The 22,042-nt window shown below is 47.1% G+C and overlaps 1 protein-coding gene across 3 annotated transcripts in view; it reads left to right on the top strand.

Moving 5' to 3' along the window:
- LOC135910160 (uncharacterized) overlaps positions 1-22,042 on the top strand; it is an 87,566-nt gene that overhangs the window by 57,526 nt on the left and 7,998 nt on the right. For all 3 annotated transcript variants that reach the window (XM_065442207.1, XM_065442205.1, XM_065442206.1), the window contains one exon: positions 12,024-12,112. In XM_065442207.1, the coding sequence (XP_065298279.1) occupies positions 12,024-12,112 (89 nt within the window). The remainder of the gene's footprint in view (positions 1-12,023; positions 12,113-22,042) is intronic.

Here is a 22,042-nt window from a genome sequence, read left to right as displayed (position 1 = left end):
TACGTACACTGTTGGCCACTTTTCGTCAGCACTTCTGTCTCCATCGGCTGACAGACTTGCGCGCACGAGCTAATTCGTGCCAGACATAGTGCTCCATGCAGTTCAGCTGTGATGTGCTAATGCGGCATCTGCCAAACGTTATTAGTGTAGCGGATAAAGCCTATCAGGCTTGCATGTAACGAATTACACAAACTGAAATACAGGAACCATTGCATATCTGCTTTTCTTGTGACTGATCGATTGCTGTCTTTACTGAGCAACTATCGCACTAATTCAATTACATTTTGGAGCGCATTAAAATGCACATAACGCGTTATAATACCGACAAATTTTGCTTGTTATAGGAAACGCATCTTCGCGTACTTGAATTTGGCGGAGGTATTGACGAAGGACTGCATCAGTGTCATGCGGACGGCCATTTTCAGACACTACTAAAAGCCGTGTGCTTAGTAATTCTTTCATCATAAACCCAGCCATAGGTTGGCAGGGGGCTAGAACTGTCGAGCAGTGGCTCGATAGAGACAGCCACTTGTGACCTCCAAAGCAGGAAGTCACCTGGAGACGATTATTCGAGCTTGTCAGTGCCCGTGCAGTGGGAGCGCATTCACCGAGATCCGGAAACAATACAGAGATGTGCTTCTTAAAGGACCTAGTTGTCTGCATCTTGGCGCTCAGTAGCGACAACCTTGTGCACAAGCTTCTATTATGTCACAACACAACAATACCGCGTGCGCATAAGGGGAGTTAACAGCGGCACTGGTGCAGTCTTGGCAAGCGAGAATATGACGGACGAAAAATTAGAAAGGGAATTCTTAGTGAATTGGAACAGCATCTAAGGGCTTGTAATGGACGTACCAAAAAAGCTGTGCTAGCTCGTTAGATTTACAGTATCTGTGCAACGCAGAAAATGTTTCGAGGACAGCAATGGAACTACATTTTGCAATGACGTAATTACAACTGTAGAAGGCAACGTTGTTTTTCTTTAACGAGCAAACACTTCGTTATGATGAAAATGTCTCTTGATATATTCATCTACTTCAATGCTGAGAACAGCAGACACGAAGAATACTGAGGGCAACCTACCGATACGTTTCTCACACATTACAGTACACTTATTACTGTAGTTACGTTATTGATTTGCAGTAAAAAGTTTCGCGCCCTCAAGGGTTCTGGCTTTTGCCATGGCTAACAATCTTACCGTCATAGTGTGCAATAAAATTGTTCAACGGAACCGGAAAGTCAGGCAGAGACCACTTCAATATGAATATTGTTGATATTGTTACAATTAGCACTGAAGCAATGCAGTGACAGACCGTATTGCTACCGCAGATGTGCGCTGTGTATGAGGTCGAATGACGCCAACAGGTCGCGTCATTCTACGGCACTGCCATGAAGTGCGTGTGAATAAATATTCAGGAAAATTTCTCTGAATGGATGTTATGCGGGTTCGATACCGTTAAAGCAGTGTAGTAATATCATGCTACATTTTTGCTATTGCACAGGGTTGGGCATTCGAAATGGCACAGAGTTACCAAAGTTGGCGACAAAAAAATTTCTTCAAGAGCTGCACACAGTCAGGGGTGCACACCCAGTGTCACAAGCTGACATATAAAGAAGCCTAATTGAAGAGCGGCGCATCTCAGTGGATCACACTCCAGTGACCCAAGTAGTTCAAAATGTTCACTGAAAAGCTACGCATACCCATAGGCACATACCGATTGCTCCAAGTTGGCGTGAAAAAGATTTATTAAAGAGCGCGTACATACTTAGTGTCACGTATCCGGTTCCGCATCCTCAGTCACTTATAGCGACGTCAAAGGAGGGTGGCGCATAGGTACGCATACCACATACCATCTCACTCAATTAGATTCGGCTGTTGCTTTTGAACTCTGCTCATTCAGCCCAGCAGCCCTATGCTTTAACCATGGGACCATGGCCTGCCCAGTAGTCCAGGTTGAAGGCAGAATTGTTGAACATATAGATGGGTCGATGTTGTGTGGGAAATAATCCGGAGCTGGTCTTTGTTCCTGGTTGTGGGCGTCGAAAGATTCTTTTTCGCGCACAATGTGGCTGGCATTGTGCCGGGTGGCATGGTGCGTAAATTGAAATCACGCCATCTGACGACAATCATGTGGTCAGCACGTGATAAGCGCGGGTTGGGCAGCCTCTTATGTGTATCGGTTCTCTTCTTCCGTTTGGTGACCTACTTGCCATTGCCTGGTGGCTTGTCAGCGGGCGAGCTCGATGACTCGGTCGGCGACGGTAGCACTTCCAGGGCTCCTTGCTACAATTCTGCATGCCTGTTGCTCACAATTTTCTTCTCGTTGGCCCCTTTCAGAGCCGCGTGCGCGATCGTTTGCCCATCTACGGTGTATCACACGCCGTCCGCGAAGCTCGGAGGGCGCACGGCACACACGGACGTCCCCTCCGCAGCCACGGACAAGATGGTTTGTTTCCTGAGCCTACCACAAGGCTTAAGGCTCGCTGACACGTCGTCGGGGCAAAATGTTTCGTAAAATTCTCAAAAGGCGGTCCTTCCAGGCGAGACTGACATTCGCAGATGCAACACACTTAGCTGAATCCGATGTGCATGGTTTGAATCACGCATCCAGGTTTGTGACGCTATGCATAGGCGAAGTTGTCGGAGCTAGTTGCGGACACATCCACAGTGACCGGCGACTACAGCCAGCCGTTACTTACACTGGCTAACTGCCCTGTCCTTCCTCCCCTTTTGTCTCTCTCTCCTGTGAATTACGAACGAACAAGCATTATTGTTTATTTGAAAGCCGCAGATCCGTCCTTCGAGCTACGAACTCCTTGCGGGCAAGCGCATGCTTTCATTTGGCCTTACCGAGGCGCTGCTGGAACGCAGGCCACAGCTTGCGCGGACAAGTAAGGCACGGATAAAACAAGCTTTCGAGGGCGAGACTGAGGGTGACGTGCTGTCGCGGCCCTGTCCATTCACCCAAAAGCGCGGCAGCAGGTTGTGACCTACGCCTGCTCTGCACGTTCGAGGCCCGACCCAGCAAGCACGAGCGAGTGCCGAGAGGGCGCCTTGACGCCGCAGGCAATAGGAAGTTAGGTGCCGTTTCGCTCCTACTGACGAGTTTCGCTCAAGAGTCATTTAAAACTTTAGCAGAAAATATATATTTTTTCTTTCAATACATGCTCACGTACGACCCACGAGCGGACCCCGCGGAGGCGCGTTTTCAGCGTTAGATTGCAGAGCCTCTCGCCTGAAAAGCGCAAGAGAGAAGCCTGCCGCCTACATGCCTTATACATGAGCATTTGGGCACTCGCAGTCCGGTATTATATTTTTCATAGTGATCACCGGATAAATGCTACTAAGTATGTTACCACTTGGTATGTGTGTGCTGATTTTACTCAAACCCCCATAATGGGCCCGTGCAACATTGTTCAAAAGTCATTTGAAGTTCCTGCAGTGCTGCGTAGAATTAAACCCGCGTCGCAGGAGTTCCCGAAGCTCCCCAGCACGACCCTTTTGTGCACCGGCCGACAAATGCGCGCGGGCCGTGAGGCGAGAATTGTCAAAGCTCGCGCGCACCAACGCACCATGCACCACAGAGGCCACGCGTGAACTTCTGGAGGCACAGCGGCATGGAGCAGCACGCCGACTGGGAGGCACCAGAGAGAGCAACTCTGGTGCATACAGGTCTCCCACATGACACGTTTTTGAGCTGGCAATACTGTGTGCCCGCAAAGGTGATGTTGCTGTACTTCTTCAATGATAATCACAGTAACGTCGACATTCATCGTGAGATGACTTCTCTCGGAATTATTGGGCCATTCTTTTGCTGAGCCAAACCTGACGACACAGAAACTGCAGAAATCGGGGAGCAGCCAACGCAATACCTGCATCAAATGAATTTTCATAGAGATCACCGTCAAACTCTCCTCGTATAATTTATTTTAGTGGGCACCAGGTGGTCAAATTTATTATGCAGTTTTCAACTGCGGGATTTTTCAATGCAGATGTAGGTTAAGTACGGTTTCGTGTACAGAACCTTTTTTTTACAATCTCAAGTTCAACGGTGTTGGAACTGGCACAAGCAAGCACCCTTGGTAGCAAACTTTCCTCTATGTAATTTACGATTAGCGGAAATTCTTATCTAAGCAACTTCATAGGTACTAAACTACATCATAAGGCGTCCTGCTTTGCAGAAATTTGTAGTAGTGGATCAATTGAAGGTCTAAATTATTCATACAGGTATACACGATGCTTGACAACAGGCCAGGTCATGACTGCCCTTAGCACTCCCTTGTGGCGATTCAAGGAACCAGTGTTCCGAATAGTTCAGTAGGCTCTGGTTTTATTTCATGGTGTATACATTACTGACTTACTGTCATACGTGTATCATGTAATGTGATGTCGAAATGTGTCCTGTATGTGCTTGTAGTACAATTAGGAATACCTGCAGTCGCGCGAGCGTACTGTGAGCTAGAAAAGACATGACACGGCAAGTTATTAGACAAATCTAAAAAAAGTTTAAAAATGCAAAGCCCTAAACATAGTGGGTTACGAAAATTGCAGGCACTCATTTATACGAACTCGGTTATTAGAAGTATGTTCGCAAATTTCCTCTCACCATCACCAGCTCCCATGTCTACATGTACCAGGCTGCGCTAAGAAACACGTTGCATCGGTACCTCGCCGGCAATGCGTATACAATCCCGCTATACTAATATGGTGAAACAATTCTTAATCATCTTTCAATTCAACATTGCTGCTGATTCTTTCTAGTAGCTTCAAAATGCGGCCACATTCGCTTTAGCTCACTCGGTCGAACGACTTGCACGAACCTATCAGGTAAGGTCTTTACCTTCTACCGATGGCAGCCGGGGTTGTAGGGTGAGACAGTCGTTCACGTACTAATGTCCCATACTATGCCGACAACCATGCCTCCATGGCCAACACGCAGAAGCAGTCGTAGTTTGCCCAGTCGTATCTTAGGGTAAAAAACAATCGGATGGACGTTGTCAGACTGGTCTCTAAAGACTCCATTGGTATGGCGATTAGCGTTAAAAAAATCACCGCTGATTAGAAACTGCCCGATAGGGGGTAAGCAGTGCTGTGGCACTTCGCATGGGCTCTTGCATTTTTTGGCAATTTTCCGGACACCTGCTTTTATTCATCGAAAACTGCGGCGTCGACGGAATCGGCACGGAAGTGGTGCTGGAGGATATCAGTTTATGAGCGGTACGTGGAATTACCATCATTTATAGCTGTTTCAAGATTTCACGCCACGCTAAAGGAGCTAACCCTACAAGGCTAGGTGGCCAGCTGAACGCTCGTGACCCGTGACCCGCAGAGCGTGTCCCGTGGCTCGTGAGCGCTCGTGAGCCGCCGCTCGCTTTGTTCGAGAGCGACTCGGCGCTGCCGCTGAATACCAACGACTGATGCATCTGACGCAGCAAGAAGTGCATGAGAAGTGAACCAGTAAAACAACAGCATTGAAATGCAGGTGGATACGATTCAAGAGCAGCAACAACTGGAAGCGGAGTGGACGTATGACGAGAGCAGCGGAAAAAATGGCACACACATCCAGAATAAATGGCACACATGGGAGAGGAGAGGCAAGAAGGATCAGGTGCGCTAAAAACCCACAGCCGAGGAAGCAGATCAACTACGAGCGCAGCAAGCCGGAGCAACAATACCTATTGCAGGAACCAAGCCACATTATAGAAAACCGAGACTTCCGCCTTTGCCAGTGGACGACATGAAGATCACCTACAGACCTAAGGCGGGATTACAACTCTGCAATCGGACATTGGTGGCAGTGATACATGCCATCGGCTGAGCTAGCAAGTTGTCCAAAATGACTTCTATGACAGCATCCGGATTCAAGTGCAACATGCCGAGTATATAATAATCGCAAGTACACCAAACAAAGACATAGCTTACGACATGCTCCTCAAGATCACCAGCATCTAGCTTGGAGGGTCCTTTTACGAAGTTAAAGCCCATGTCAGGACACCAGAGGGCATCAGCAACGGCGTAATATACAACATGCCGCCAGGAACGAGCAAAGAAGAACTATTACCTATTATAAGGGCTACGAGTATCCGCAAGATACACGGTTCTCGCAGCACGCATGCTGGGAAGATCGTCAGCAGGACTGATCTACTTCGACGGACCACACGTCCCGTACAACATCATATATAAATGCTGTGGCTACCACTGCAAACTATACAGGATATCTATGCAATAATGCAGAACCTGCGTAGAACTAGGGCACCGGCAAGATATCTGCCCGAAACCCATTATCAACTTCTGCTACTTATGCGGGATGGAAAATCAACCAGAAGAACATGACTGCCAACCCAGTTGTAAAATCTGTCAACCCCATGAGACAGCAGGAAAGGGGTGCCGACATAAACTGAAACCAAATCCACCACCGCGCAAGATCAGACTGCAATGGGAAAACAAGTTCAAAGAGGAGCAACGCAGATGGAACTCAAATTCAGACTCAGACTTCCCGGCACTATCCGTATCAAGCAGTACCTCACTACACAGTCCACGCAGATCGAGAAGTAACTCCAAATCAACAGGTGGTCAAGCAAACGATGGATTCCGGCCAACGTCACGGTCTGGATCCCGTGAACGCAACCCACAAAAGCGAGGCACGCATACAAAAGCTGCAGGCGGAAACACACTACCGCAAGAACCCACGGAAACCGAACGAGATCTGCGAGTACAACTCTAAAATCAGCAAGCCCTCATTGACGACCTCATAGAAAGGTGCAAAGAACAAAACACCGCAAATCAAGCCTCGAAACCTCAAGAAATGCCAAACATCCCACCGCCCCTTAGGGACGAAAGAGTCAAGGAAATTGTGACAATGGAGGTGCGGAAGCTGATACAGGAGGCCATGACCACTGTTGCAAAGGTGATAACACAACAGCTCCAGCAACACATCCCCGCCCAGCTGGCCCCTATCCATGCTACCCTCCAAGACCTCAGCAACTTCTTGTTCTATGCCAAGCAGAACCAGGTAACGAAAGCCTCTGTAGAAAAGCTACTCAACAACACCGACAGGGCTCGCAAGAAAGCAGGTAAAGACCTCCACAATACTACCAGACCGGAAGAGCGCGAAGAGAACGATATGGAAAAAGATGGCGAGTAATACCAAGAAGAGATTACCACAACTCCCAATGAAGCTGTGGCAATGGAACTCTCGTTATATCCGAACCAAAAGAACAAACCTGCAAGAACTGACCAGACTGGAACAACCAGATATCATCGCTATCCAAAAAACTTATCACACCATCTGCGCATACAGGGATATGATACACATACCGGATCTCAGAGAACAGCCATCCTGACGAAGAAAAATCTCACTACGCAAGATCACACAATCCAGGGAACAACCGTATGACACACCCTAGTGGAAGTGCTACCTGAGAAGAAGACACACCAAAGACTATAGATATTACGCTTATATAGTCCACCCAGGGTTCCGTTACCCGACTTTGTAAACTTCATCACCCAAGCACGAAGACTATGTAAAGGCTATAAACTCATAATAATGGGGGATTTTAATGCCCCCCACACAGCAAGGAGTTACCAGCACACGACCAAGAAGGAGCGCGAGTGCACGATTCGGCGCCACTGAGTCACCTCACCCTCTGAAATGATCCTAAACTAACAACTCAAATAAGCAGCAGTGTGTCCAGGGATACAAATCCCGACCTCACCTTTAGAATATGAATATCCAAGGCGGAATGCACCCGACTGGAAGAAAATCTCGCCAGCGACCACCACATCCTTCAGCTTGAAATCCTGCACCATAAGAAGCCGAGCAAAACTGGAACGGCAAGGCACCGCAGGAAACCAGTTTCGCGCGTGCATTGTCACCGAAGTGGTCGCTTTCACTTGTGTCCAGCATTCGCGGCTTGCGTCTTTGTTCATGTGTCGCTCTGCGTTCCTCCTTTCATCCTTCACTGTTGCGCTCGTTCGCTCGGTTACGACGAGACCGACGCCGACGCTTGATGCAGGAACGGGCGCCTAAGAGTTGCGCTGTAAGAAATCACCTTTTTCGGTGGATAAAGCTTCTTTTAGCGATATTATGGCGAGAGCGGCCCTATACATCAGTCATCCCTTCTGCGATAGGTCATCCATGTGAAGAAGTCCAGCGCCCGTATTGGTTTATTGCTGCGTCAGAAGTGCATACCCGCCATCTAGATTAGACGGGCCATCGGACAAAGGGAACCCGCGAGAGAGAACTTAGGGGGGTAAAGCTAATAACTGACATACCTGAAGAATATGAATATTAAAGATGCACCATCGACAACACCGTTTTTCAATATGTGTTGTTGTGTTGGCGTGAATGTGGCCATCATGCTTACATTTAATTTCGTCCTAAAGTTATGCCACGTGGCAACACAAGCGAAAAAAATTGATTTGAAAAATATGGCATCAACATTGCCCACTGTCGGCACGTATTTTGTGAAAACTAATCTGAAACAAAATTTGGACGCATGAACGCAAACACTGCGATATTTTTCAGGAGCTAGGGCCGTGTGAAGATTTCATTGTGATTCGTTCCATTCTAGTGACGCCAAACTTAAGCACTGACGAAAGAATCGGGTGGTGACCGGCGGAGTTTTTTTACCAGCCCAAAGGAATGCTCTGTTCATGCATAGGAGGCAACGTTTTCTTGCTTTCAACGCAAAAAGCACTGCCTACATTGTCAGGCCACTCTTAACTGACCTGGGGTGACGAGCTCGTAGAACTGGAGAGAGTTTCGGTGGTTCCGAGCTGGAGCAGTGAAAGCGGATAACCAGATGAGGAGGGCTTTGCCGACGTCTGAGATTGGTTTACCGTCGCTCGCTTTGCTTGTGGTGGGTGGTCGAAAATCGCAGCGGCGCACAACGAAAGGTGAAAAAAAAATGCCGCTAAAATGAATCATCAGCGAAGAGGAGTGCACTCAGTGACGTCGCTTACGTACCAGAATGGCTCGAAAACGTTACATTACCATAGAACCTTTTTTTTTTATTTTAGGGAAAGAAATTTATTTTAGCTGCAAGCACGCGAAGTAACCCGTGGCTGAGCGATCGGTTTGAAACCAACACTTATTCTGTTCGGAACAGGAAAGTCACCGGCTCTTCCGAGAATTAAAATAAAATGATAGAAGGACATGTGTTGTTCGGCATATTAATGTACCTTCAGTGCGTGTGCATTGCTTCGACGTGGTGAGTTCTCTTTTTCAGTTTTGTGACGTCGCCGGACAGACAAGTGATGTGAGGGCAGCCCAAAAATTTTTGACCAATAGTGGAGGGCTAATGGCGAAAATGACGCATCATCGGCAAGGTCTATTTTCTTTCTTTTTCTCGGTCTAATCATGCATAATGAGTCAGTACACGTCATGTCAGATGCGGAATCGACGTTCTTTTCGTGACGTCACGTGATAGACAGGCAATGTTGTGACCTGGAAAAATGTTTAACGAATCGTAGAGGGCTAGTGGCAGAATTCAAATAGAAACATATTCAAATAGGTTCACGTTATAGCGGCCCTGGATGCATGGCTAGACACATTGTAAACTCCGCGTTGTGAGTATGGGCATGAGGGCGCATATTAAAAAGTTCTAGCCGAGACAAGTGCCTCTTGTTGTCATATTCATTGAATAAGGCAACTTTCCATGTTAATATTTCGGTAACCTTCCAATTTCACCGATTCCTTTGCTATTCGCACTACGCTCAAGTCTGTTCATACAATACGCCCAAATGTCCGCAGTCACTATGACATAGCGCGACCTGTCATTACCATGCTTCGATAACCACTTTGTAGGAGCTCATAAGGACAACTTACACGAATCTTTTTCTACAGTAATCTCAAAGGGACACTGAAGGTAAACACTAAGTCTAAGTTTAAGTATTATTACAGAAACCTCGCAGCGCTTGTTTCGTGCCAAGAAAAAGACTTTATTTACGAAAACTTTACATCAAAAGTGTCTGAATGCTTTTGTCGGAATTCATATGTCCCGCCACCCAACCGGGGCGTGATCGTTCTATATGCCATCACCACCGTCTGCTGCAGTCGGTGAGTAATACAGCGCCCGACAGATGGCGGCCCAGTTTTTTGCTGAAAACGTAAACCGAGCCAAGGCAAAGCAGTATATTCGCCACTGCAGCTGCTTTTGGTCAAGTAGGGTGGAACATTCGGGCATTCTGCGACATCGCATGGACGCGGAATTCTCTGCCTTTTTTAGCTTGCGCGAGTTTCACGAGCCAGGAAGAACCAGCGCAGCACTACGCAATAACAGAACTACTGAAACACGAAAGCGCGGTTGGCGCAGAGTCGAGCGAGAACGATACCTTTCTATAGCCCGCATAATTGACAAGGGTGATGTCAAGGACTTCATTGTTCTATAAATACGAAATGGAACTGGACAAGTAGCATCTTCCATCTTTTTCTAATGCATTAGAATGAAGATTTTATAACGACTGGCTGAGTAGTAGTGTCGGAATTTAAACCAGGATTACCTTCGCCATCAGGCAATCCTGGGTATATGAATTTCTTAGGGGAACCTCAAATCGTGTTCTGCATTTCCCTGAATTTAGGGATTACTAAGGCTCTGTTCGGGATTATAATAAAGCCTTAGAGATTCTCGAGCTTAGACCTATCACTTTTGCTTGACTTAATGTTTACCTTTAGTGTCTTTAAATTTAGTTATCCTATTGGCTACATTTGCCTGGCACCTGCGCCTGGACTTAAGATCATCCAAGTGAATGCACTGATACAAAGGAGATACAACGCTTTGTAACTGCTAATACACTTAGGGTGGCTATATGTAGTTGTTGGAAGGTCACATCTTTTACACTGTTGTAGCGCAGGCACAACGATGTGAACATAAAAAAAGACCCTAATGAATGAATGAATGAATGAATGAATGAATGAATGAATGAATGAATGAATGAATGAATGAATGAATATTTTATTCGTCCCACTCAATGTGCGGGACTCAAAATATGTGCTGTCAAATGTACCTTGTATGTGCGTATCGTGGTATCGTAACCTTGACAAAGATACTCGGGGAAGGCTCTTCTGTACGCTCCATAATATGGAGCGCACAGAAGAGCCCCGCCCTCTCTTTCTCTTAAGCCACTGATCAGTCAGGGTACCAATTTTCGTGTGGCCGTTGCTCCTTCGGTGTGACGGGGGCCACGTAAAAGCACGTAAAACTAGGAGACGTTCTGTACCAGTAGTACTTGCGCAAATTACCACCTATTCAGCCCGATATGCTGTACATGCTTTTTTGCACAGCATTACTGTAGAGCGGCAAAGGCAACACTGATAGCCCCAAATATCTTTGTTGATGTGATTACGCAGACACTTCTGGGAGGACACGGGGCGGAGCAATTGGTTTGTCACTGGATGATGTAGGCCGGGAAAGTCGTAGTGGTAGTAATAGTAGGAGGAAGTGGAGGAGTAGGAAAAGAGTGGTGCAAACTACAAACTGGTATAGCCTTGCAGAGGCATGCCGAGACTTGCTCCGCCCTAGCATCTTTTCATTGCTTGCGGTTATAAACATGCATACCGATCAGCAGTTCATCGTTGCATGTAGTTTGTTCCATATCCAAAGGCAATTACCTGCGTAACGTGAGTGGTAAATGGTGGAATTAAACTTCACCACTCGTTGAATAGAGGTAAGTCGTAGCGACCACTTCATGATTCGCATTTCTTATGTTTAATTAACTCAATTTGCATCCACAAAATTCAATGCAAAGGCACTTATGGGACAACAGAAGGAATACCTTATGTAACATTGTTGTGTACTGCCCAATGAGGTTTTTCACATTAGCAAAAATGAAAATTTGGCTTGAGTTGGTGCGTCGGCACGGCAAAGGTAATTTCATTCACCTTTATACTCATACTGTAAGCTTAAGCAATTCCTATGCAAACAAAGCCGTATAAATTGCACGAGCGTACTTCCTTGAGCATTATGGTAAATGTGTACGAAATTTTGCCGTAGCATTGACCGATTCACTCGCACTCTTTCAGCACCGCTTTGAGTCTTTGGCGAAACAACTGGTAGAGCTCAGCCCGGGTACCAACACTCTCTGCGTCGGCGTTTACACCGGAAATGACCCGTAAGATAGAAATTTGCTGCCGGAATAAATAGTATTTTATATTATTTGCCATTTAAAATGATGGCTTATGAGCTAAAGTATAACAATGTTAATCCAAGAGCTTGGCCAAGCACTCCAAACAGTTTGCACTCTTTAGAGGGCTGGTTTGTCCAAAGGCTAATGTTCTTGCAATCTAAAAAGGTATGCTCCCTTCGGTATGTACTCCTGGTAGAAATCAGTATTTGCCATCATACTTGCTTGCATTTTCTTGAAAACTCTGGGCTCGCTAATTTCTTGTCGAGAATGTCATGTCACGCCGATAACGCGCATGTCTTTCGTGACCCGTGATTACCGGGCACATGCGAAGCATCGTTAAAGGAAAACCAGCGTTTTAGGTTCTGGAACGAACATACGCCTCAAATGGTGTAACTCGTTTTAGAGTCAACTCTTATAGCTGTAAAAAAGAAAGAAATATTGTTCATGACGGCTAACTCAAACTACACCTGTGAAAACAGTTCTAATAATCAAATAGTCGAAAAGCTCTGTAATAATTTTAGGAACCTATTTTTTGCGTAGACATATCTGACGGAAGAGTTAGAAAGTGCAAGCATGAAATTATTATTTCATGTTGTGTGTTCTCGTTGTGTTGCGACGGCTAACGTCATGTGTGCTACCCATGAAAAGTAGTCGTTCTTTTATTTACTCCTAAGCATGAATGATTGGTTCTCACCCCTAAAGGGCTAGGGTGAATACAATGAGACAGATCAAGCACCCTTTGTACACCAATAAGGGCTTTCTGATGTTTACAGTAGTCTGGTAACTTACGGGTTCCATGAAAATTCGCAAAATCTACAAAAAGCTTTTTGCAGTATTACAGCACAGCGAAGTAAACGAGAAGAAAGGGAGTTAACCGAGTGGCCCGATTTTTATTAGTCATATCATCAGAAGCCAACAAACACTGACACCAAGGACGACATAAGGGAAATCGCTTTTATGTTATAAATGAAGTAAAGAAAATTTTTGCTTGATTTATTACACACAAGTTTTTTCCCTTAAGTTGGCCTTGGCGTCAGTGTTTGTTGGCATCGTGGGATAGCAGAGCAAAGTAGACGTCATTTTAGTTCACGGAAGAGATGTTTCAGTGCATTGTGTGAAGTCAATATATATATATATATATATATATATATATATATATATATATATATATACAGAGAGAGAGAGAGAGAGAGAGATATTCGGTGCAAAAACTGTGCAATGATATATGCACATATTTAACGACAAAACAAATAGAACTCGGCTTTGATGGGAGTGAAGGAGACTACAGAACCAATTCGTTCACAAAATGCCAGAAGAGGAAAGAAGCACAAGTATGAAGTACATTTGGCTTCAAAAAAAAATGCTAGCGAAAAACGCAAGCAACTGAAATCGAATATTTTTTTCTTTCACGCTGGAATACCACATGGGCAAAACGGAGCACAAGGGTAGGGGCGATGAGTCATTGAAGAGGAAGCGTAATGCTCAACCTCGAAAAAAGCGCAAAAAAACAACAAGAACGCAAAACGTCCTTTCCACGGCAGCGGATGGGTAAAACATCTGGGTGATAATGGACAAAGATGACTATGCTACGCAGCTCCACGGGCCATTGTTTTTACTGTGCATTCTACCAAACACTCCCTTATGAAGCTATTGAAGACTTTAAACCTGAGTTCAAGGACAGGATCTAAGGAGCTAAGCTGTGAAAACACAGCGCACACGAAACTATTAGCAGTCGGCGCACTATATATGTCCTCATTGCGGATCACATTCAAAATAGGCACGGCGAGGCCACGCCATACGTGGCATCCCCCAGTGTAAGATGCCCCCTCCCTCCCTTCATTCCTCCCTCCCTCCCCTTGCCTTTCTGCGACAGAATACGGCGCGCTTTCGCCCACCTTTCCTCCCTTGCGCGCGCATGGTTTAGCCGCCGTCGTCGGCTCACACCCGCACATTTTCGCTCGCGCATACAGCATACAGCGCACGGCTACGATGTTATCGCCTATGGACTTTATCCGGAACGTCACAGCGACAACGAAGGCAGAAATGCGCCTCGAGTGTCCATATATTCCCTATCGCAAAAAAATATTTACGCCATACTTTTATCGAACCGACTTTAATCCCAAGCCGTGATACCAGATTTATGCCTTGAAACCAATCACATGACCAGGTCTATCCGGAAACTACAAATACACGGAAAGTAATCAGCACCGCACCTAACTTCTCTGTCCAAATTAAAGGAAATTTTAGCTGTGACACAGCCAATGTGGCCTACCTTCTTGAATGTAATACCAGTAATCTACAGTATATTGGCAATTCAGAGGCACTTTTCAGGATACAATGCATTACCCGCCAGTTACACACAAAAACTTTTTTGAATATCCCCGTAGCCAAACATGTCAACCTTCCTGGTAACGTTTTCAATGACTTAAAAGGGACAGTATTGGAATCATTCTTTCGCTCACATCACGCCCGGAAAACTCATCAATCGCGCCTTCTTTATAAGTTTAATGCCGCAGCCAGGGGGTATTAATGAAAGCACCGGGAGACTCACGCGCTTGCATTTGGCTAGGGCAATGTTGTTATAGCCGGAAAGAAATTCCTTGTAATTCAAACAGTACGCATATTTCCTTGCTTCGTGCTGACACGCCCCCATACTTTTCATACTGTTTCGAGACGCTATTGTGTCGCATGTCCCCTTCGCACGGCATATCCTTATTTTAAGCGATGACGATTCCTCGAGACTGGGGAAAAAGCTTGCCTTAGGCGCGGCTCCTCAGAGCCAGTCGCCGTAGCGAAAGGATGCTTCATGCTTTCTATCCCCGCTTCTTCGAGGGCGAGGACAACGCTTCCGCGCCTGTGTCTCATCGCAGCCACCCGTCTGTTGTGCTCTTTCCATGTGGTATTCCCTCGTTTCGGCAAAACTATTATTGGCGGTGTTTCTTTTTTTCGCTAACACTTTGTTTGGAACCCTACGTCCTAGCCCTGCGTCTTTCATCTTTCGGACACTTTGGGAACGAACGTGTTCTGTACTTTAGTAACGTCTGCGGTCGGGCTAGTTGGCAGATTGCTTATAGATATGGTTTTAGGCGCAAAATATAAGACACGGACAACAGCATAAAACACACAGAGAATCTTCTTCACTCTGATGAAGGCCGCGGCAACGGTTGGAACACTACTAAAATAATAGTAATTTGTTGTTTTCAAACATGTGAATATTTGGTTCACATTTATTTATATATATTGTTATGCGTGAGGAAAACAAAGACCGGTGAATGTGCTTGCGGTCCCGAGGGGGAAAAGAGGAAGAGGACGGCGCTGAGTTGATCTACCAGCTGGCCACTCTTACGCTCACTTTCGCGACATAAAGAAAACGATCTCCTTCGCACGTAACAAAGTGGTGGCGGTAATGGGTAGCGCTCACAACAACGGAACCGTCACTGCTGCAGCTTCATCGAAGCCGTCGACTGGCCGGCCTCCCGCTATCAGCCGTGACCGTCTTCGAAATGCCAGAAGAAGGAGCCGCTCCGAGGGCAGCGCCTAGCAGTCCACTGCCATACTTCGGAATTCCACCCACCTTCGGAGGGAAAGTGGGGGAAGATGCCGACGAGTGGCTCGTCCACAACAAAACGAGTGAGCAAGTCCAACGGGTGGGATGCAACCGCTCAACTCTACATTGTGGTATTCTCCCTGACCGATACCGCACTCGTGTGGTACTAGAACCACGAGGACGCGCCTACGACGTGGGAGCTTTTTGTTGACGAGTTAAAGGCGTGCTTTGGGGACTCAGTCACCAAAAAAAGCGTGTGGAGCAGGCACTGTCCCGACGGGCGCAGCTACCAGGTGAGCCATGCACCACATATATCGAATAAATAATAATGCTGTGCAAGGTGGTCAGTGCTCGCATGTCGGAAGAAGATAAAGTTGGACATTTACTGAAAGTAGTGGCTGAGGATGTGTATAATTTTATAATTGTAAAGGAAAGCTTCAGTTCTATGTCCGGCGTCATTTGGCACTGCAGAACTTTTGAAACGCTCAAGATGCGTCTGATTACGCCAAAGTTTGGTCGGTTGGCAAACGTCACGACAGTTGCCAGTGTGAACACGTGCCCTTGCCTCGACCTTCCTTCGACTCTCCGACAGATTGTCCGCGAATCCTGCCACGGAGAGGTGTTGCATTTACCTGCTGACGACCATGGTGTGTACACGTCACGTGAGGCTATGACTGCGGCACATTCGGCCCCTTGGAAACCAATGGTTAGCGCAGTGGCCGTAGAGTACATCGCAGCCCCAGAGTCGAGGATGGCAATACGCCCTCCGACTCCGCGCTATCACCAACGCGCTCAGCGCACGCCATCTCGACGCCCCGATCTATCGTCGTGACACACGCCACGAACCAACTCGCTACACGAGCGAAAATGACAATATTCGGTTTATCGACGAACAAGCAAGCTTTCGACCTCTCCCGGTGTGTTGCTCCTGCGGATCCCAGGTCATATATATCGCGGTTTCGCAACCAGCGTATGACCACGTGGTATGGCCACCCCTCGGAGTTTTCACGGCGCTCCGAACGGCCCCACAATGCCCCGTGGCCAGCACACGTACCATCTGGCGACGAGTATTGGCCGAGCAGCTCCCGGAATCGCTCCCCGGCATCTGACAGGAGTTTGACACGCCCACCGCACCGTCGTACTCGTCGTTCTCCCTCGCCGTACGTCGCACCAGGTCGTCTTCGTCACCGGAAAACTAGCTAGCGGGGCCGATGGAGGTGAGGTCGCTGGAGACGTGCTACTGATAGAAATACCTCCTGTGTTGATGCTTATAAAAAGTGCGCGTTCTTGTAGATAACGTGCCTGTGATGGCTCTGGTGGACACAAGCGCTTCAATTTCGGTCATGAGTGTCTTTTTTTCAAGTCGTGTTAGGGCGAATGTTGTTCTTTAAATGGGATGAAAGTTCAAAGTTCCGTGGAGTAAGTGGCGAGGTGTTGCGACTTATTGGGGTGCATTGTGCTGACGTGTTTTTGGTGGCCATGTTATTACGACAGAGTTTGCAATTATTGGTCAACCTATGATGTTATGCTCGGAATGAACTACTTGCGGGAGTGTGGTGCTACTGTCAACTGCCGCACAGGGAAGGTATTCATAGGTGGTAGAATTCCGTCAGGACTCCTGGAGAACTCAGTACACCGCGAAACTACGCTGTGTGTTTGTGGTGATGTGGTCGTGCCTGCATCCTCTACCGTTCGTGTTACCGTTGTCTGTTGCGGCGCCGATTCCGACAGCTTCGACGCTACCGTAGAACCAATGCATGTTAACCCTGAGAAGAAGAATGTGTTGGTGCCACATTGTGTGGTGTCGATCAAAGGCGGACATGCTGGCTTATGGACCGTCGGTTTGAAATTAGCCTTCGCCAGGGAACACGCGTCCTTATCAGTGGCTGAACTTACAGGTGTACCGGAAGACCATGATGCCCACAGATTGGCAACGGCTCTTTTGTTAATGATAAATTAGTCGCTCAGCACGAGTGAACGCCGAACATTATTGGGTGTGCTTTCGAAGCAGGTTTCGGTATTCGACTTTGCGCAGAAGAACAAAGTACCTGCAATCGCCGCGTCTCGAACACGCCATACCATCAACAAGGGCTCCGATTAAGAAAACACATATAATCCGATTAGAGAAAACCCATATCGCGTTTCACCATCAGAGCGCCGGATAATCAATGAACAAGTGCACGAAATGATGAAAAGGGGAGTCGTACAAGAGTCAGCGAGTCCATGGCCAGCTCCCGTAATTCTTGATAAAAGAAAAGATGGATCTTGGAGATTTTCCGCCAACTATCACCGTTGGAATGCTTTAACAGAAAAGGACGTGTACCTACTCCCACGTATTGATGATGCAATAGATTGCCTTCATTCCGCCTCTTACTTTTCCTCAGCAGATATACGATCCGGCTATTGCCAATTCCGATGCATCCTGACGACAAGGAGAACACTGCCTTTGTAACCACTGACGGGCTCTTCGAATCTAATGCGATGCCATTTGGACTGTGCAACGCTCCGGCAACTTTCGACAGATTTGTGGAGACTGTTCTGTGCAGCTTGAAATGGAACATCTGCATGTGCTACCTCGACGACGTCGTCATCTTTGGCCGCACCTTCAGCGAACACAACTCGCGTCTGGATATCGTCCTGAACTGCATCAGGAACACTGGCCTAGTTTTAAACTCCAAGAAATGCCACTTCGAAGACCGTCAAGCACTCATGCTTGGGCACCTCGTCGATAAGGATGGCATCTACCCTGATCCCCAGAGAACAGCAGCCGTTGAGGCGTTCAGTGCACCGCACTCTGTGGAGGAGCTTCGTAGTTTTCTGGGGCTTTGTTCCTATTTCCGCCGATTTATTCCTAAATTCGCCGACGTCGAGTATCCGCTGACATGCCTGCTACGAAAGGACATCCCCTTTGAGTGGACTCCGGAATGCGACTCTTCGTTTCATCAGTTGAAGGGTCTGCTGACATCACGACCGATTCTTCAACACTTCAGTCCTTTAACTCCGACGGAACTCCATACGGATGCCAGTGGCACAGGTATTGGTGCCGTCCAAGTTCAACGCTATGGTGACCGCGAACACGTGATCGCATATGCAAGTCACTCATTAGGTAGGCTCGAGCATAGTTACACTGTCACGGTACAAGAATCCCTCGCGGTAATATTTGCGGTTCAACGGTTTCGTTCTTGCCTGTATGGACGCCCCTTTACAGTTGTCACTGGCCACCACTCACTGTGTTGGCTTGCTAATCTTCGTGACCCTTGTGGCTGCCTTGCGGGCTGGGCGCTCCGACTGCAAGATTACAGCTTCACCGTCTGTGATAAGCGTGGTCGACGCCACGCTGTTGCGGACTGCCTCTCGCGTATGCCACTTAGCACTACGAACTGTGACGCCGACGACTTCGATCACCTCGTGGCTTCTGTATCGCCGAGTTTTCTAGACTTCGACTGTTTCAAAGCCGAACAGCGAAAAGACGCAAAATAACACCGCTTTTCACCGCTACGACCGCCTCCACGACAGCAAAGCGTTTCTGTGTACGTGATGGACTCCTGTATAAGAAGTTTTCCAGCACTGGCGCACATTTTCTCCTGGTGGTACCGGATTGCCTTCGCACAGCGATTCTGGGTGCTGTGCATGACGACCCGACGTCTGGGCAATTGGGTTCGGCGAGGAGGCTCTACCGCATTCAGGAACGCTTTTATTCGCCTGTAATGCGACAGTCAGTTGTGACGTATGTGGGCAGCTGCATGCAGTGTCAGCGCCACAAACGGCCATGTTTTGCTCCAGCTGGTCTCCTGCAGCCAATCCCGCTTAAAAGCACGCCTTTTCAGCAAGTCGGCATTGACTTCGTACGTCCATTTCCAAAATCAGCCAAGGGAAATTGTTGCATAGTTGTTTGCGTCGACTACATCACACGCTACTGCAAGACGGTGGCCGTGCCCTCAGCAACTGCCACTGACGTTTCAACATTCCTGCTGCAATATGTCATCCTGCGACGTGGTCCGCCTCGTGTGATCAACAGCAACCGCGGAGAACAATTCACAGCGGATGTCGTACAGGAGCTGCTTCGCTTGTTTGAATCCAACTTGCGTCACTCGACACACACCATCCACAAACGAATGGGCTTGCGGAAAGCACGAACCGAATAATTTATACGTGCTGTCCATGTATGTTTCATCCGACCACAAGAAACGGGATGACGTGCTGCCTTTTATCACATACGCGTTCAAAACCGCCAAACACGAGACTACCGGCTACAGCCCTTTCTTCATGCTGTACGCACGGCCACCGCGGTACACAATCGATAATGTTTTCGTTTTCGGTAGTCATGAAAACCCCACCGCCGCCGAGACCCTCCGCCTTGCGAAGAAGCTCGTCGCATTGCTCATTTGCGCACTTTGGCATCGCAGGACATATCAAAGGCGCACTACGATATTCACCATCATCCGGTAACCCATCACCCTGGTGATTTAGTCTGGCTGTGGACTCCAGTACGGCAACGCGGATTGCGCCAAAAGCTTTTGGCCACCTACGATGGACCGTTTGTTATCATCAACAGACTCACGGAAGTCATCTATAACATAGCTCAATCACGGCGAGTGGTAGAAGGGCTGCCAAGATCCAAGTGGTCCATGTCGCCCGCTTGAAATTGTTCACTTCAAGAGAGATGGGTTCATTCACCCGGCGGGCTTCGTCTGCGGCAAGAGGAGTGTTACGCGTCAGGAAAACGAAGACCGGTGAACGTGCTTGCGGTCCCGAGGGGGAAAAGAGGAAGAGGACGACGCTGTGGTGATCAACCAGCTGGCCACTTTTGCGCTCACCTTCGCGACATAAAGTAAACGGTGCCTTTCTTCCGTAAGGGTGATAGAAGGTCTCCTTCGCGCGTCGCAATATATATATGTATATCAGTTTTGGTTAATTCGCACAGACATTAGTATTGGTTTTCAGGACGTTTCATCTGCTGTTTTGCTGTCATCACGGACGGTAGACATGCCTGTCAATTCCGTTACTGTAGTTTGATGGCGAATGGAACCTTTACACGGCGACACCATGGACGCCGCCATGTTTGATCATGTGTTGACGCCTCCATTAGTTGCCTCAGTTTCCTCCGTCTTTGCAATGAATACGAATGACTCCCATGACGCCCGCTGCGGATCAGCAAACCTGTGTTTAGCGGATATGGAAACGATGAGTGGGGGGATGACAGGAAGTTACGTAGGTAGCTAACACTAGGAGGTCCCAGGAATAATTATGCCTTGCCCAATCGGTTCAAGCAGAGTATAAGGCATTCGTATTAGGAGCGGGGCTATGAATGTATTCCAAGCTGGCGAAACCTCTCCTTTAAGAATTAAATCTAGATTATGATATCTCTTGTTCTTCGCTTTATATTTGTAAAACCTTTTGCAGGAAGTGTTGTCATGCTTCTGACCCAGCAATCTTGTTCCGTTTGGTCGCTACCTGACTGTTCATTTCCTCCCTATTATGAAATGAAACCATAATGAGGCTGGTTTGAGAAGCAGTAGCTGAAGTGGGGGGTAAGGTACCAAGGCAGCCAGTAGGTAAGCTCTCCCAAGTAAGAAAATGCCTATTAAAGAAAAGATAAACGGGAGAGGGTAAAGAATTGGCAAATCATAGTCTCATACGCTTTTTTTTATATTGAATAAAATATTCCCCAAGAAGATTTCCAATAAAATAATGGCAACACTTGACTTCAGGCAACAGAAAGAACACGCTGGCTTCAGGAAAAGATATTGTACAATGGATCACATCCATGTCATCAATCAAGTAATCGAGCAATCTGTAGAGTACAAACCGCCTCTTCATACGGCTTTCAATGATTATGAAAAGGCATTTGATTCAGTAAAGATACAAGCAATTATAGAGGCATTACATAATCAAGGAGTACAGGAGGCGTACGTAAATATATTGGCTAATATCCACAAATACTCTACAGCTACCTTGATTCTGCACAAGAAAAACAGAAAGTTACCTATCAAGAAAGGGGTCAGGCAAGGAGACACAATCTCTTCAATGCTATTCATTTCAGGCTTTAAAGAAGTACTCACGCTATTGAATTGGGATGGCTTAGAAGTGAGGATCAATGGCGAATGCATCAGCAACCTTTGGTTTGCAGATGAGATGTCATGTTCACTAACACTGGTGTCAGGACCTTAACAGAGAAAGCGTTACAGTGAGGTTGAAGATTAACATGCTGAAGACAAAGTTATTGGTCAATAGCCTTGCAAGGGAACAAGCGTTCAGGATCACTAGTCAGTCTCTAGAGTCTGTGATGGCTTACGTTTATCTGGGTAAATTACTCACTGCGATCATGAGAAGGAAACCTACAGAAGAATAATGATGGATTGGACTTA

The sequence above is a fragment of the Dermacentor albipictus genome, chromosome 7 (genome assembly GCF_038994185.2).
Source record: "Dermacentor albipictus isolate Rhodes 1998 colony chromosome 7, USDA_Dalb.pri_finalv2, whole genome shotgun sequence".
NCBI lineage: Eukaryota > Metazoa > Arthropoda > Arachnida > Ixodida > Ixodidae > Dermacentor > Dermacentor albipictus.
The sequence above is the reverse complement of the archived record's forward strand: the minus strand, read 5'-3'. Positions and strand labels throughout refer to the sequence as shown.